This window comes from Gymnoscopelus braueri, assembly GCF_963280865.1.
Source record: "Gymnoscopelus braueri genome assembly, chromosome: 20".
Taxonomy (NCBI): domain Eukaryota; kingdom Metazoa; phylum Chordata; class Actinopteri; order Myctophiformes; family Myctophidae; genus Gymnoscopelus; species Gymnoscopelus braueri.
The window spans coordinates 22,533,349-22,550,773 of record NC_137622.1 but is presented as its reverse complement, the minus strand read 5'-3'; the positions used below and the strand labels follow the sequence as shown (position 1 = coordinate 22,550,773).

Here is a 17,425-nt window from a genome sequence, read left to right as displayed (position 1 = left end):
TCAATAGGGGTTCTTGATCCGCCGAGATTTACTTTCATTAGGTAGGCTTTGGAATTATTGTATATGAGAAATTGATTCATAGTGATAGTGATGACAAATTGTTAGAATAATCGTTCATGCACTTCACAAGTGAAATTACTAACTCCCTCAAGGCCCCCGTAGGGGTCCCTGGACCCCACTATGAAAGCCACCAGAGCCTATTCCACTCTTCTCTCTATCCTCTTCTGTCACCACATACTGGCCCTCATTTATCAACGCGGTGCAGCCCAAATAATGGGCGTAGGGCGAGATCACCGCACCTTTCGGCATTTATCAATATATCCTGACGTGGGCTTCATCCTACCATACGCTGAGATCTCACGTCTGGTCGAGACCAGTTGTTGACGTTGGCTGCGCCCGTTTATTCCATTCTAGACCTGCGGAGCAGCATTGTCTGACTGTCTGACAGGCATCTGGACACATAATCCACTCCTAAATGTATATCTACACACTAATAATTAATCCCTGTGAAAATATAACATTTTATAAAGTAATTTAAACAAACTGCTTTAACAGTCATTCAGTTGCATTGGCTATTTTAAAATAGCAGATCTGCAAGCTCAAAAACGGGTCGCATCGCGACGCGTTGTGAGCTTGTAGATCTGCTATTTTCAAAATATACGAGCGCTTTTGCGTCGGGACTCGGGAGTCCCGCGATCGGGACTGCCGACGATCTTTTCATGGACAGTGAGGTGTACAAACTTACAGTAGCTTGTGGAGTATGTTATGGAGTTATGTCATAGAGAGTTTTGAGGACAACCTGGCTGGGTTAAGGATATAAACCCGACGCTCCAATCTCTTATTAACGGGACGGACCGAAACCACTGCCGTCTCACGGGGAATATCCTACATGACTGCTTGTGCACTGCTCGGTATGGGTTAAATAAATTAATATACAAACGTATTCCATTCATGGCGATGTGATTGGTATCATAATATGTCATTCATGTAGGCTACAAGCCTACGTGACAAAGATTGTACCGTCCGCTACGGTACGGATTACAATACATGAAAAACACAGCTGGGCGGGTGTGTGTGTGTGTGTGTGTGTGTGTGTGTGTGTGTGTGTGTGTGTGTGTGTGTGTGTGTGTGTGTGTGTGTGTGTGTGTGTGTGTGTGTGTGTGTGTGTGTGTGTGTGTGTGTGTGTGTGTGTGTGTGTGTGTGTGTGTGAGAGAGAGAGAGAGAGAGAGAGAGAGAGAGAGAGAGAGAGAGAGAGAGAGAGAGAGAGAGAGAGAGAGAGAGAGAGAGAGAGAGAGAGAGAGAGACGTGTGTGTGTGCGTGTGTGGCGAGGCAGGCGGGGGAAACTCTTTCTCATTGGCTTTTGATGTCTTTGGTCGTATTCTGGTCCTTCTTCATGTCGTAAAATCGGGGCGTTTTGAGAATATTTAAGGGCGTGTTATTTAAATGACGCTAGGTTCCAGCCGTGACATTTATCAAGCCTGGGACCAAATGTAGGCTCGGATCAGCTGTGTAGGATTCGTTGATAAATGTGACTTCGACGTTGGTGTACGGCCGAATATATGGAAAAATATAAGCCGGTTTATAAGCTGCGTTGATAAATGAGGGCCACTGGCCCTCATTTATCAACGCGGTGCAGCCCAAATAATGGGCGTACGGCGAGATCGCCGCACCTTTCGGCATTTATCAATATATCCTGACGTGGGCTTCATCCTACCATACGCTGAGATCTCACGTCTGGTCGAGACCAGTTGTTGACGTTGGCTGCGCCCGTTTATTCCATTCTAGACCTGCGGAGCAGCATTGTCTGACTGTCTGACAGGCATCTGGACACATAATCCACTCATAAATGTATATATACACACTAATAAATAATCCCTGGGAAAATATAACATTTTATAAAGTAATTTAAACAAACTGCTTTAACAGTCATTCAGTTGCATTGGCTATTTTAAAATAGCAGATCTGCAAGCTCAAAAACGGGTCGCATCGCGACGCGTTGTGAGCTTGTAGATCTGCTATTTTCAAAATATACGAGCGCTTTTGCGTCGGGACTCGGGAGTCCCGCGGTCGGGACTGCCGACGATCTTTTCATGGACAGTGAGGTGTACAAACTTACAGTAGCTTGTCTATGTTATGGAGTTATGTCATAGAGAGTTTTGAAGATTACAACCTGGCTGGGTTAAGGATATAAACCCGACGCTCCAATCTCTTATTAACGTGGCGGAATCACTGCCGCGGAATGACTGCCGCCCGTCCGAGTCTCACGGGGGATATCCTACATGACTGCTTGTGCACTGCTCGGTATGGGTTAAATAAATTAATATACAAACGTATTCCATTCATGGCGATGTGATTGGTATCATGATATGTCATTCATGTAGGCTACAAGCCTAAGTGACAAAGATTGTACCGCTACGGATTACATGAAAGACACAGTTGGGCGTGTGTGTGTGTGTGTGTGTGAGTGAGAGAGAGAGAGAGAGAGAGAGAGAGGGGTGAGGCGTGTGTGTGTGTGTGTGTGTGTGTGTGTGACTTGACAGGCAGCGAGGCGAGGCGATCGGGGGAAACTCTTTCTTATTGGCTTTTGATGTCTTTGGTCGTATTCTGATTCTTCTTCATGTCGTAAAATCGGGGCGTTTTGAGAATATTTAAGGGCGTGTTATTTAAATGACGCTCGTTTTCAGACGTGAGATTTATCAAAGCTCCGACCTGATGTACGCCAGGATTGGCTGTGTAGGATCCGTTGATAAATGTGACTTTGACGTTGGTGTACGCCGAATATATGGAAAAATATAAGCCGGTTTATACGCTGCGTTGATAAATGAGGGCCACTCTGACCAGGGCCACTAATAGATCAAATAGAACTAAAAAGCCTCTTAATGGCTCTGGCAGTGGTTTATGAGAGCAGGCAACTCCACTATGGAGTGAACGGACAAAGGAAGTGACAGCAGCTGGTCAAGAGGATTAATGTACTAATGTAATCATACAGATCAATACCGAACATCTAATGGAGATGACAGCAGATGAAGTTAGAGCTTTATGTCCGACATCTGCCATATTCTGTCATTGTCAGGACACCCTATTCCCATTGTCAGGATAGAATAGGAAAGTTACAGTGCAGCTTTTAAAGTTAAATGTTCTTTTCAAATTTAATATACTTAATCAAAAAGATTATCGATCAAAAAGTTTGTGCTTATTTGTAAAATTTGCTTAGAAGTTAAAAGTTCTCAAATGGAAACTGAAATGGAAAGTTTTTCAAATTGATTTCAAGATTTTTCATTTTATTTAAAACATATATTATTTTAAAATTTTTTACAAAATATTGGTAAAAACATCGCTAATCGATTGTCTAGGACTCTCCAAAATCGGGATCCGACCCAAAAATCTTCCAACGGTCGCCTCTGTTTTTTTTGCAAGATGTAGCACTGTGTATGTTCAACAAGTGAATTTAAAAAGAAAACTTGAAAAGAGGAGAGGGAACACTGATAGCCCCACACTCACTTCTATCTTTGTTCCCAGATGCTTTCCTATAACTCCCACCCCAAGCCCTCCCACCCGCAGGGATCCAAGACCAGTCCCAGAGAGGAGGAGAGCAGATAATCCTCATTGTCATCATATTAATAAAGTGTCCAAATAAGTCAGTGTCAAAATATTTCTGGAGTTTATTGCATTTAGTTCTTTGATTTGGTTCTGTTTGAAATAAAGGCAGCATTTAATGACAATTTTTAACAGAGATCATAAATAAATGTCAAAACAAAATGTACAAAAACAAAATATCCCCATAAATTGTATTTTCAATAGAAAAGGGGATGATTACATCATGAATGATCCTTCCCATTAAATAATTCCTTCTTTTTTTTTCCTGTCAGAGATTATTACAGAATACATATATCAAAAACGACACATGGTGGTCCATGTGGTCCCAAAACACCCAGGAGACACAAGTGTTGAAACAGACATGTGTGGAAACCGATCACGCTCCTCCTGTAGCTCTTTCCAGTAATCTGGGTCTGAAAGGTGAGCCAGTTGTGTGTTCATGTGTCCAGGTTGAGACCCAGCAGATGGCGCCGCAGCTTTAAAGAACAGGGTGACTCACTGTCACTCAAGATCCAAAAACGTTGCACATATCCAAGAACCTTTTGAAGGTCCCAAAACGAACAAATATCAAAAGCATTAAAGAAGCTCCACACACTGTAGCTCCCCTAAGTGATAAAAAAATATATATTATTATTTAGGCATCCAATGAGTGATGTTTCCAGCTAAAGCTCTTCAGACTAAACTAGAAAAGGGTGCTCTTTGGAGAGCAGGTCTTCGCCAGGCCGGGTGGCCTACCTAGGGCCATTGGCAGTCATGGGTTGCAGCAGACAGGACGCGTATACATACATACTGTATGTGTACTCCCCAACTATAATGGGGACATCCTATTGCATTGTATTTAAATCTAGTTTAGTTAGTTTAGTTACTCTACAGTTATATTCAAGTTATGAAAGCATTGGCTTGGTGTTTTTTTCATGTACTGAGACGAATACAGTGATCTTTTTACGTTTTTATATTGTATTGTTTGTTTGATTTCACTACTGTGCTAAGGGCTGCGCAAACCAGTTTCATCCGGTGATGATCACATGATGTACAGTATTTAAGATGGCCTCCCTATCATTTCACTTATTTAGTCTGAAGAATCGCTTTGGCTCAAACCATTACGCGTTGGATGCCTAAATAAAAACAAGTCACTTAAGGGACCTACAATGTGCAGACCTTCTTTTTTGCCTTTGATCACTGTCGCTGTCAGTGTTGGTCACCGTTTAGTTTTCTTACCAGTCTTCATCCTCTTCAACGCCTTGATCCAGGCGGGGAGAGCAGGTCGTGATGCCGGTGTCTCCACTTGCTCCGTTTGCTGCATCCCATGATCCCCCTCGATGGACGAGTCGTCCTCAAGTACAGAGTCGTCGTCCGAGACCGAAATGTCTAGATCCAGGTTGATGGGTGCAATGGTGAGCACTTCCTCTGAGAAACGAACCCGACGAGTCTCCTCAACTCTCCTCTGAGTCCGGGAGAATGTGCACGGGATGGAAAGAAAGAGTGGGAGTAGAAGAAGATGAATTTAGAAATACGAGATGGAGATACAAATTCTGATTATTGTAACTTAATTTAGAGAAGTCTCATGAGTTTAACTCTTAATTCATTTCAAGTTAAAATCATTCAAAAGTAGCTATAAAAGTTCAGATGAATTGTAGGCAGATTTCCTAGAATCTAATAACTATTATTGCGCGATCCATTTTTAATGTCAGCAATCACGACATCACTTAAAGAACACATAACAAACATTCCATCATTCCTTCTACAAATGTACATACAGTACTGTACGTAAAGTGAGATTATATTTCAGACCACCAGGGGGCTTTAGTTTGAACACAATGGCCAGAACATTACAAAGATGGTTCATCTCACCTTCTTAGTCACCGTTTCCGTTGAAATGGATGACTCAGAATCTTGAGACGTGGAGTGTCTCAGTGCACTCCGGGGCACGGCAACAGGAGGACGAGAAGAGGATGGTGGAGGAGATGAAAGAGAGGACATTGACATCATGTCACCTCCATTATCATTTATCTTCTCTGTCTCATGGGTAACATGGCTGATGGAGGTGCCTGGCAAATACATGGACTCGTCTGTGACAAGTGAGAAAAGAGTTACAGTGGGTTTCAAGCTTTTTCACATTATCTACACAGTAAAATCCTCAGATGAACCTCTGCTAACTTTGACTGCAGTCTATACGTGCGCAATGGATTTGACCAGATTAAACTTCTTGTTCTGACCTCTCTTTGCCTCTTTTCTCTCTCTCATGTCCCCTTCCTCCATGCGGTCCTCCTCTCCTCCCCTCTCCTGTGACCGATGTACTCTCTTTCTGTTCAGCTGGACTCTGCTCTTCAGGGATGAGTTGTCCAGAACATCTGCTGGCTGTGAACAAAAGTAGTAAAACAAGGTGATGAACCTACAATTGATTCATAAAAACATAGTGTAACATAACATAACTTTACAACATAACGCATGATAGAAAAAGGATCTCATAAACCTACCAACAATTTTTTTATATATACTGTTATGCATTTTAGCAACTCTCTAAAGAAAGATGAAATGGATTTCACGCCTGAGTCCTTGACTGAATTGAGAATCATAATTTAGACGGCTCCCTCTTAAATTTGTAAAGCTAAAATTCAATTAATTTAAATTGGTAATTAATTGTCTCCTATTAAAATTATTTCAATGATTTCTTTACCTTTGAAAAGATGAAGTCTACTAGGGCTGTATTTTTCAGGTCTATTCCACTCTGTTCAGCTCTATTCCACTCTGTATCTGATTGGCTATGACCATGGTCCATTGCCTCTGACTGGATGAGCTCAGTTTTAATAGCCTGTGCTGGAACATGATTTGGTTCTGAAATGTCCATGTTTACAGGCATGCAAATATCACTTGATATCGGTGTCGATGTCAAAACTGCAGCTGATTCAGGTTCTCTCATGTTCCATTGATTGTTTATATTTCCTGGTCGGGTGTGAATGAAAGATGATTGGCCACTGCATTGGTCTTGGCAGTTCACGGTGGCTCCTAGTTGGCTTGTTGACAATTCTAATAGTTTCCGATTGGCTATGCCACCTGGTGGGGTAGGGCTTAGAAACCTGCCCCACTCATGACCTGCAAGGATCTCGTCCAGTAAGCTGAATGACCCCAGGCCAAATTCAAAGTCACTGGGAGTTCTGTCAAAAGAGAGAAACTTGATTTAAAAAAATTGCTATAATTACAATGCATTATAACAATGGAGATTATTTACTTCAGTTACGTAACAGTTCTTCTTTGTCTTGAACACAGAAACAAAAAACGGTCATGAAACCCCAGGCAGATTTTGTAGTTGTTTGTTTTTACAGCAGAGGCTAGTAAGTAATGTAGCTGCAACTAATACAATTAATAATGGGTGTGTTGGATTTATATGTGCCCAAAGCCATGGGTGTGCCAACCATAGACATAAATACGTAAACGCCTCATGAGGCCCTGGGTCGCACGTCAATGCCGCCCCCCATGTAGGGCAGCTTCCCATAACTCCACTGCAACAAATATGCCTGAGTTGTATACAAGTACCTGAGACTAAAACTTTTTTCTGTTATACAACCCATTACTGGCGTTTTACATGTCTGGCATTTGTAACAAACCAAACCGTGTGAAAATCTGTTGAGAATTCAGTGAGTTATGATGATTCTAATTGTGTAGAGAGACCTCCTGCTTCTGTAGTCATACAGGTACATGGGGCCGTTCAGACCGTTCAGACACATACTGTATGTGTGACCGTACTCTGCCATATTTTTACAATGCTGTAGTTTTTAACTTGATGGAAAAACAAACTACAAAATCAGCCTAGGGTTTCACCCCCTTTATGTGGGTGAGGTGACTCTCTCTTTCTGACTCTGTAGCCTTAACAGGCACTTCCATGAGCATCATAGAAATATTCATATGCACATTCTTATGTTGTGAGGTTAATGTGTCAATCAATGTCTGCATGAATGCCAGGGTGCAGACTGAATTAATAGGGTTAGTGACAGTTTATGTCAGTGAAAGGGGTGTACACCTGTCAAATCACAATGGAGGGAGTGAAGGAGAGAGATAGAGAGTGAGCGAAAGAGCAAAGCAGTATCAACATAACTAACATCACAGTTATGGCTGGAATTATCACTTCACAAATACCTCACGTGCCTCATCTCAATATCTCTGAACCTTGGCTGGTACAGTCGATCAGTGGTTCTCAAACCTTTTAATTTTATGCACCCATAACTCTGAGAGTCCAAGCCAGCCCAGTGAATTCAACATATTCCATATGGAACCCCCTCAAGTAACCCAGAGGGTCCCTGGACCCCACTTTGAGAACCATTGCTGTAGTTTATTCAGGCTGCATGCAGGTGTCCGACCTGAACCTTTGCGCATTTATTCAAAAAGCTAATAGGAACACTGCTTGTAAGCCACCAAGGTGCTATATTTGAACCCATTGCCCGAGCCATTGCCTGTCTCAGCAGTTAGAGCAGCCGCCTTGGAAACCGGAAGGTCCCCAGTTCGATTCCCGACTCCTCCTGGCTTTGTTTCAAAGTGTCCCTGAGCAAGGCATTTAACATCTACCTGCTCCCAAACCAAGGTATGGTTCAAGGTGACTGCTTCTAATAGTTAGGATGTGTAAATTCCAGATAATCAATTTCCCCACAGGGATCAGTACAAGTTACATAAAATAAAATAAAATAAAATAGATAAAAACAAATATTAAAGTAACCTGTGTAGTTTGTATCACACGGCAGCCTTAGACAAGTGCTATTATGTGTGTCAAGTTTTTAAGTGAATGTATAATCGTCTATCATCATTTAACCCATCCTAGCAAATTATTAGGAGCAGTGAACAGCGATTCTACAGCACCTGGGGAACAACTCCAGATCTCAGGCCAGTGCTGTAGGGAGTATTTCCTTAACATGCATATATTTTAGTGTGTGGGAGGAAATCCACACGAACATGTAGAGAACATGCAAAAGGCACACAGAAAGGCTCCAGGCGGCCACCGCTGACATTCGAAACCAGGACCTTCTTGCTGTGAGGCAACAGTGCTAAACACGGAGCCACCCCAAAACCGAGCCAGCCATAGCTATGGCACCAAACTGCCCATTGGGAGCAGTTGTGGGTTCAGTGTCTTGCAAAAGGACACACAACATGATGCCACCAACCCGATCAGGCTGGATGCCACATACAAACACACACACATACTGTATACACACACACACACACACACACACACACACGCAAATAAAATACCTGTTGTGATCTTCTACAGTGCGGTCTCCTGAAAGCCTTGGAGGGGCATCAACACTCCTGGCCATTTCTCCCTCCTTATCTGACATGTCGGTGAGATTATTTGCTGCTGATGAATGGTTTTCAGGGGAAAGCTGTTGAATGCAGAGGTAATTGAAATCTCTCCCAGAATGGAAAACACAGTTTGATTTAATGTTTCTCTACTTTGACAATTACAATGCAAGTTAAAGAAAAACACTACTCACTTCTTTTTCATTCTTCCCATCTTCCTCCCCTTCACTCTCTTCTTTCCCTTTCTTCGTTAGACTTCCATGTCTCTCCTTCCATCTCTCCTTGATCTTTTGTGTCCATCTCCTACTTTTGGTCTCAGATGATCTCTTCTTCAGTTTTGGTTCTGGGACCAGTTTTGGTCCTAAAACGCCTCTGTTTTGCTGAAGTGTTGTGCTCTTAGCTTCACTTCCTAAGCTTAGACTTGCCTCTGCAGTCTTCATTGACCATGCATAGACTCTGGGAGTAAAGCCCTGAACAAGGGAGGGAGAATTGTCCTTATTGTCCTGTCCCAGACTTCTAGATTCAATTGCACCCTCTGTCACAGTCCTACTGATTTGACTAGGGTACTGAAAGGTCAAAGGTGAAGTATCGGGAAGGGAAAGCTGGTCATCACGGGAATTGATTGGATTAAATGGAGAATTATCGTTTCCATCCGTTCCCCCTTGTACCTCATCTTCTACCCTCTCAAAGGAAGCACTGTTTGGTGTGTTTGCAGAAACGCAGTGCATATTTCCTGTTGGGGTTAACACTGGCAACATTGCCTGTGTCGAGTCTCTGTTCTCAGCCCTATCACTGTCAGTGTTGTTTTTATGGGAGGGAGAGGAAATGACACTCAGAGAAGACGAGAAAGATGTTTCCTTTCCCCTGTCCAATGTGAGGGCATTCATTTCTCCTATCTTGCCTTTGAGGCTGGTTGCAGGCTGGCTGAAGTCCCACACAGGTATCCCAAACTCCTCCTGAGAATCCCACTTCCTCATTTCGCGTCCCCCCTTACCAAGACCGCCTCTGCCCTCTTCTGCTGGACCTCTGATGATGTCACTTGGAGGTGGCCTTGTCATTGCTGTCCCAAACCCATTCACAGGGATGCTGTTGAATTCACTGACAGTTTTGTGATTTGGGTCTCCTCTCCCTCCGTTCTGCCCCTGGCTTGGGGCAGCAGTGGTGGGGCTGGTTTGGTGCTGGCATCCTTGACTCCCAGTGCCCGGTTGGAGCTTCAGTCTTTGCAGCATAGACTGGAGAAGGGCCTGGGTGTCTGTGGTGGGACTGTGTGATTCAGACATCCAGGAAATTTTGGATACATGTATCTACTGTATACAAAATGAGAAAAAGATTAATGCACATAAATGCAGTAAGTTCCACAAGATCCTCATATTATACAGTATATTCAACAGATCAGTCCAATGCTAAAGGTAGAATTTACAAAGTGTGTGTACAGTGTGGTCCTTTTCGCTGTACCACTTCACCCTCTCGTCCAGTTGACCATCCTTGCCTTCTTAATAAGCATTTTGAAGGTTACTCTCTTCTTTTTTCACATTACACCATTTCTCTCATGCTGTCAGTGTTTTATCTCATGTGCATATGTGTATCTTATGTGCATCTGCATCAGCTGAGAATCTTGTGTTTCTCTGCGTACGTTACCTGTTTTGGTGCATTCTTCTCTTTGCTCCTGACACCAAACATCCATGGTATTTTAAAAACTTTCAACGCTATTCTCTCTATGGCTATGCCTCATCCGTCTCAGGAAACCAGTGTTAAAAGAAAAAGAGAAAACTTTAGTTTTTGCTTTTCAGCTCTTCTTCTGCCCTCTCACTTCCTGTGTTACTCTGTGTCTTTTTCAAGAATGGTAGATGCGTCTATTTACTGTGCACAGAGGCTGTTCAGTCACGCCTCTTGAGCAGCAATTGTCCAGGTCATCTCAGTTGGGTTGTAAGAGGTTCATTGAAAAACAACGTTCCATAGACCTTACAGATGCAGACCAACAAGAAATACCAGTGAGGCTAGACAAATAACTGAGTATTGACAGTGTCTGCCTCTCTCTCTTTCACTGCTATCATTCTATGTCCCTCCCTCCCTTCCTCTTTCATTCTAGATCACACACACCCTCTTTCCACAGTGGCCCTGGTGGTGTGGTGTGGCCATGTGGTCACAGGGCGTTTTGGTGGGCATAACTACTATTTATATATGTCTGAGGTTGAAGGCTGAATGTTGGTAAATTGCATCTCATGGACTATAGTACAGTTTGTAGCAATAAAGGCTGGTAATGTTTTGGGGAAATAAGCCATCCCTTATTCTTACCTTGATAGACCCACCATATTGTTTTCTAAATATGTCACACTTATTACACAAAGTCACGGTAGGAAAAGTCTGAACTAAATGCATTTGTAATGTATTATAAATATAATAAACCACATTTTCATGTGAAAAAGTGAGAACCAGAGGAACAGCAGACAGGTTATGAAAAAAAATGAAAAAGCTTAACGTGTATGCGCATGCGTACAATGCAAACCACGCCTATCCCACATGTTGTCCGTCTGATTGGTCGACAGTGCGGACGTTCGTTATGGCGGCGTAAACAATGTGATGGTCGCTTCCTTAGAGTTATAATATAATATATCTGGTCTCTAACAGAACAGAACGGGTTAAAATGCTTTGTTGTGCGACTTGTTTCGTTGCAGGGAGCTTAGGGAGATCATATAAATAATACACCAGGGTGTAAGTATTGCTCTTTAAAGGACTCGCCTTTGGGCTCAAACTGTTGGGCTCCGTGGTTTAGCCATAGTTGTGTTAACTAACCAGCCTCCTGTCAGCTGTTATTAACATCATCCTGCATCCAACCTGCTGCACGAGGGAATAAAATAATGGACTGCGTCGTGACTGGAGGAAATGTGAAAGGTAACGCCAAAGTACACCCAGTGGGGTAAAGTAACTAAGTACATTTACTCACTGTACTTAAGTACACTTTTGGGGTATTTTTTAATTTTCTGGAGTATTTCCAGTTTTCAGTACTTTTACTTCTACTAGACTACATCTCAGAGGCAAATATTGTACTTTTGCTCCACTATTATTTGACAACTTAGTTAGGCTACTATAGTTACCTCGTAGATGTTGATGATTATTATTACAAGACATACATTAACCACTTCAGCCCTATATACATTTCAACCATTTGAAAATAGCAAATCTACAAGCTCAGCTTGTGGATCTGCTATTTTATTTCAAAAGATTTTTGTACAATTTATACATTTGAAAACTTGTGTAATGGGACATTCTGCATAACGAGTACTTTCTACTTTTGGTACTTTAAGTACATTTTTATACCAATACTTGTGTACTTTTACTCAAGTAAAATTTTAATTCCGGACTTTAACTTGAAACAGAGTTTTTCTTCAAAACAGTATTAATACTTTTCCTTAAGTAAAAAATTGAGTACTTTTTCCACCACTGAGTACACTTGTAGGCTAAAGGACAAAATAGGTAACAACTAACAAGTCATGATGGAAATCTAAATAAGCTATGAGTCTTTAAGATCCAAACTATATAGACATCAAAGCAGAACAGCTTTTCTCTCACATTCTCCTTTTGCACCTAGCACCTATTTTTGGATGGACAGATTTCCCCATTTTGCTGATGATGATGATGTGTGTGTTTGTTTGCCGTCCAGTGCTGGCCAAAGCTATCCACTCTTTGTCCAGGATAGGAGATGAGCTCTACCTGGAACCTGATGAAGATGGGGTATGGTTGTCTTTGACTTATACGTTGTTGTATAACAGGAACTGTTGTAACTAGTGCTAACTGTTGTATTTGCTCTGTCTTTTAGTTGGCCCTGCGATCTGTGAACTCCTCACGGTCAGCGTATGCTTGCTTCCTGTTTGCACCTCTCTTCTTCAGCAGGTAAATGTTTTTCTTAGGATGTGAGTGAACGTTAAACCTCTCTGTGATACTGTATTTCAGTGCTACTGTAGCACAAGTTCTCATTGTTATGATGTTATTGTTTTGCAGGTACACTATTCCCCAGGGATATGGCTTCCGCTGCAGAGTGGCCATCAAGGTATAGTGTGTGTGTGTGTGTGTGTGTGTGTGTGTGTGTGTGTGTGTGTGTGTGTGTGTGTGTGTGTGTGTGTGTGTGTGTGTGTGTGTGTGTGTGTGTGTGTACTATATACTGAGAGAGAAGGAGCAGCAGAGGATTTCCATACTCCTACTGTACCTTTACTACTCATACCTTTTTCTCATATTTTTCCATGTCTTTCTTTCATCCGTCCACTCTTCTTGTCTCTGTGTGCGAGTCAGAGTGTGCAGGCAGTGTTCAGGTCCCTGGCCACTCTGGAGAAGACAGTAGAGAAATGTCACATAAAGCTGGATGAAGAGAAGAACCACCTCACCTTCACCCTGCACTGTAAACAAGGTAGTAGCCTGCTGCTTTATCCCATTAAGTTAGTTAGCTGAAGTGACATTCAAAGATGGCTTACATATCCCCAATTGCAAGACTAAAGTCTCGGCTGTATTCTTTTACATTTATATTATCACAGTACTTTTCTCTAACTGCCCTTAGTGTGTGTATGTGTGTGTGTCTTCTGTCTTTGTTTGTATCTGTGACGTGTCTTGGTTTGCTTGTATTCCATAGGACTATTGAAGACGCATAACCTTGCTTTCCAGGACAGTGAGAGTTTACAGGCTGTATTTGACAAGGAGAGCTGTCCTAACGTACTCCGAACACAGCCTAGGTCTGTCAAAACTCTCTGCTTTACAATTAAAAAGTTAGGTGTTATCCAGAGGGATAATTAAGTACAAGGTCAGGGTCAGAGTAAATGTCGTGGCGCTTTGTCAACCAACAACAGGTTAAGTGGTTTAGTAATTAGAGTGTACTAGTCCATACCCGGGGATATGCAGACTACAACTTTGCACCATTGAGCCAGCTCTCTCTCTGCTGGCATTCTCTCTGCCGTTGTGTGTGGAGACTCGAAGCCAGGTCAACTAACCGTCCAGGCAATGGTACTGTGACCACTTCTGCTCTTTACTTGCTACACACACATCACATATCACATACAGTAGGAGCTGGTTGCCAGGGAATGGAGGACTCAACTTTAGATTAGGCCTAGTGGATAAATCGGTTGATGAGGCAGAGTGTGATAGGAGGTGGAATGTGACTGGACGGGACTGTCCCGGAGATAACTGTGCCTGAGTTTAGGGAACCAATGGAGAGGCAGCAAAGGGAAAGACCGCAAGTTGAGACAACATGGAATCACAATGTTGCTAAGCGTGGAAATTCTACACTTTTCTATTTCTATGGGGAAACAATCTGTACTGTAGAGTGGTTTCAATGTGTCTTATCTTACTGGTCCGTATTCTTATTGATTTCATTTTCCTCCCTCACAGGGTACTGGTCGACACAGTGCTAAATTTCCCTCCCTCTTTGGAGGAAGTGACCGTGTCAGTGAGCGATGAACGGGTGTGGTTCAGGAACCATGTTGAAGAAGACACAGGTGAATGGGTTTCCCTATTTCACACTTCTCAAACATTATTTACTGATGTAGCAAATAGCTCATGTTTTAGATTTCAAAACCTCCCTAGGATTTAACCCATTAAAACCGGGATAATTTTAGATTTTTGCGTTGGCTATTCCCCAAAAAATAGCAGACATACAAGCTCACAGCGCATCACTTCGTGCCGCGTTGCAAGCTTGTACATCTGCTATTTTTGAAATATCTTGAAAGTGTGAGAACCACTGATTTGGAAGGCATTTGTAGAATCGACCTCAGGGCTTAATGGGTTGAAGCAGTCAAAATCTAATTTGCACTCCCAGTATTTCACAAACGGTCCCATTTGCTTATTTTTCAAACTGTCAGTATCACAACTTGCAAGCTGGCAAATGACTTTCTTGAGAGTTTTCTATTAGGGAGCTTTGTACGTATATGTAGAAGTGAAACTTTCTGTCTGTACCCTCCATCTCTTTCTCAGAACAGTCCAGGGCCATGATGACAGAGCTCTGTCTTGCTTCAGATGAATTTGAACATTTTGCAGTTGGAACTCAAACCAGCATCACTTTCTGTCTGAAGGAACTACGGGTGAGACATGGGAGGGACAGAGGGGAGGGTACAGAAGGATCGGGAAGAAGAAGGAAAGGAAGCTAATACATAAGAGGGGTAAAAGTCCTTTGAGCGTAATGGAGAGCAAAAACATCCCAACCGATTTGTATTGGGTCAACATAGTCTAGATACATTATGGAGGGTATGGTTGACAGGTTTGTTTATTATTAATCTCTCAAGACAGATTCTGCTGATGACAAAAAGCAAACACATTACCGAATGTGTTCCCAGATTGGTTTATTCTAAGATTGCAATCTGTTTTCCAGGGTTTACTGGTGTTTGCAGAGTCCACTGGTCTTCCAATCTCTATATACTTTGATGAACCAGGAAGGTACACACACACACACACACACACACACACACACACACACATCAACTGTTTATCAGTAGTATTGATTGTGTGTGTGTGTGTGTGTGTGTGTGTGTGTGTGTGTGTGTGTGTGTGTGTGTGTGTGTGTGTGTGTGTGTGTGTGTGTGTGTGTGTGTGTGTGTCAGTCCTGTGGTACTGTCGGTAACAGACAGTGTATTGGAGGCGAACTTTGTGCTGGCCACCCTTTCTGATGATTCCAACCTTCGTAACAACTCGAAACGGTAACTAGTCATTTACAGATGATTAAATGCAAGCATGGGTTTCTTTAGAACCAGAATTTGTATTTTTTTTATATTTATACTTGATGGGGCTACACTCTGAGTGCAGAAAATTATACCCCGCCCACTGTATACAGTGCTGGAATGCTCTCTTTTTTTATATCACCCTCCAACACGCTTATAATAATTTTTGTTAGGAGAAATCTAAATGTCTGGCTACAGGCACAGTGGTCAAAGTGTGTGCTATCTCTCTCCATTAATTAATTGCCACCTGGGTGTGTTTGTAGTCCTTCAGAGTTCATTTAGTTTCCACAAAGCGTATGCTACAGCTTTAAGTTTCTTAGCTTGTTACCACTAATCTCCATGCCTCTCATAGTGCATCATTGATTATAATGTCATATTCATCACCATCTATTGCCTCTAACTCCGTTCCACACTCCCAGTTCAAATACAACACTGCCCCCTCCTGATGACTTCATGAATGATGACATGGACTCCTACCTCATCGCCATGGATACCAGCGTAGCACCTGCTCCCCTGGCTGCGGGTCCACCCTCACCCCCCTTGCCCAGCCATACGTTGTTAAACCAGCTATCTGTAGCTAATCAAAGGACTAGGCCACACAGTGAAGAGGAGGAAGAGGAGGAAGATAAAGATGAACCATCGGGCACAGAAAGACCACCTAATAAAAAAGTATGGCCCTTGTGGTCTTGGAAAGTTTTCAACTTGATTACCACACAAAAAGCACAATATTGGGATTATTGCCACCTGAAGCAGGAAATACTAATGCGGCCATTTGGCATGCATTAACCACTTAAACCCCAGCATCCAGAAATGTGCAGATCGACAAGCTCACAACTCGTCACAGCTTGTCAATCTGCTGTTTTCAGCAAAAGCTTTCCCCACAATAACAGAAAACAGAAAATATACTAGTATAGAGCCCTGAGGGTCTCAGGTCACCCATATGGGGGTTAAGTGGTTAAAGGGATACTTCACTTTCACATAAAATAAACATTAAAAATATATATAAAAAAAAAATGAAAGAAGTTATGGCAAAATAAAGGCCCCCTCACACATTAGTAGGACACTCTAATGCGTGAGGGGGCCATGAATTTTCCATAACTTTTTTCATTTATTTTTAATATATTTTTTAAATGTTTCCCCGGCCCTAAAGTGAAGTATCCCTTTAAGGTTAGGCATTGTTAGTATGGTTACATTAAGGCATGGGTTTGGTGTGGTTTAATTAATTGTGTGCATGTAGCCTTGAGCAGTGATACAGTACGTTGCAATACGAATATTTATTACTTTCATTTGCACTCACTCTCCCCTTATCCTTTCACAGTTCCGTTCCCTGTTCTTTGGATCAGTGTTTCCCACTTCTCCGATGGCCAATCAGACGGTGACACAGGATGTGTTAGCCAGTGACAGTGAGGATGACACTCGAGCAGAGTCGCCATGATATGGACAGATGGAGAGTTGGAGAAAGAGAGACTGTGTGTGTGCGTGTGTGCGTGTGCGCGTGTGCATGTCTCTACAGTACATGGATATGTTTGTCTTAATTTCACACCATTGGACTTTGCAGTCCTTGCAAAGATAAGAACCTTAAATCCTTGCTTTTTTATTTTTCAGATATTACAAATCTCAAATCTGTTTTTCTTCAATTACATGGACAAACAATATGCATAGAGAGGAAATGCAGCATGCAAGAGTTTATTGGAAAATGGTAATAATGACATCAGATTTGAACTTCTTGGATTATGAAGAGAAAAATAGACTAAAAGCACTTCCTGTTTTCTCTAGCACTGGGGTAGTCAGAGTGTTGATCATTGTGCAGAACATAAGCCCCACTGAATAAAACAAATTTTTTTTGA

At 42.3% G+C, this 17,425-nt stretch overlaps 2 protein-coding genes across 3 annotated transcripts; one reads left to right on the top strand and one right to left on the bottom strand.

The window, feature by feature from the left end:
- Nucleotides 1–3,638: 3,638 nt before the first annotated feature.
- Nucleotides 3,639–10,877, bottom strand: LOC308076131 (uncharacterized protein). Of its 2 annotated transcripts, none has more exons than XM_080416253.1 (7): nucleotides 10,522–10,877; nucleotides 9,078–10,190; nucleotides 8,836–8,966; nucleotides 6,275–6,752; nucleotides 5,814–5,955; nucleotides 5,449–5,666; nucleotides 3,639–5,041 (listed from the first exon to the last, which is right to left on the bottom strand). In XM_080416253.1, the coding sequence occupies exons 2-7, from the start codon at nucleotides 10,161–10,163 to the stop codon at nucleotides 4,796–4,798; spliced, it is 2,301 nt and encodes a 766-aa protein (XP_080272379.1). In that variant the 5' UTR covers nucleotides 10,164–10,190; nucleotides 10,522–10,877; the 3' UTR covers nucleotides 3,639–4,795. The 2 variants fall into 2 exon arrangements, with proteins under 2 accessions (XP_080272379.1, XP_080272378.1); XM_080416252.1 differs by having other exon boundaries at nucleotides 9,078–10,187.
- Nucleotides 10,878–11,434: 557 nt separating this feature from the next.
- rad9a (RAD9 checkpoint clamp component A) lies at nucleotides 11,435–17,415 on the top strand. Its single transcript, XM_080417051.1, has 12 exons — nucleotides 11,435–11,775; nucleotides 12,545–12,615; nucleotides 12,701–12,774; nucleotides 12,883–12,931; nucleotides 13,171–13,285; nucleotides 13,505–13,604; nucleotides 14,257–14,363; nucleotides 14,839–14,945; nucleotides 15,233–15,297; nucleotides 15,462–15,557; nucleotides 15,998–16,247; nucleotides 16,897–17,415. Exons 1-12 carry the CDS (start codon nucleotides 11,742–11,744, stop codon nucleotides 17,011–17,013), a joined length of 1,185 nt encoding a protein of 394 aa, XP_080273177.1. The 5' UTR covers nucleotides 11,435–11,741; the 3' UTR covers nucleotides 17,014–17,415.
- The last annotated feature ends 10 nt before the right edge of the window (nucleotides 17,416–17,425 follow it).

What these genes read in the sequence shown, in the direction of transcription:
- rad9a (XM_080417051.1), top strand. Translation starts at nt 11,742, where the DNA reads ATGGACTGCGTCGTGACTGGAGGAAATGTGAAAG. An exon ending in TGGAACCTGATGAAGATGGG is followed by an intron (nt 12,616 to 12,700) that starts GTATGGTTGTCT and finishes TCTGTCTTTTAG; the next exon opens with TTGGCCCTGCGATCTGTGAA. An exon ending in GCACCTCTCTTCTTCAGCAG is followed by an intron (nt 12,775 to 12,882) that starts GTAAATGTTTTT and finishes ATTGTTTTGCAG; the next exon opens with GTACACTATTCCCCAGGGAT.
- LOC308076131 (XM_080416252.1), bottom strand. Translation starts at nt 10,563, where the DNA reads ATGTTTGGTGTCAGGAGCAAAGAGAAGAATGCACCAAAACAG. An exon ending in ATGGGAAGAATGAAAAAGAA is followed by an intron (nt 8,967 to 9,077) that starts GTGAGTAGTGTT and finishes TGCATTCAACAG; the next exon opens with CTTTCCCCTGAAAACCATTC. An exon ending in CGGAAACGGTGACTAAGAAG is followed by an intron (nt 5,042 to 5,448) that starts GTGAGATGAACC and finishes TCCCGGACTCAG; the next exon opens with AGGAGAGTTGAGGAGACTCG.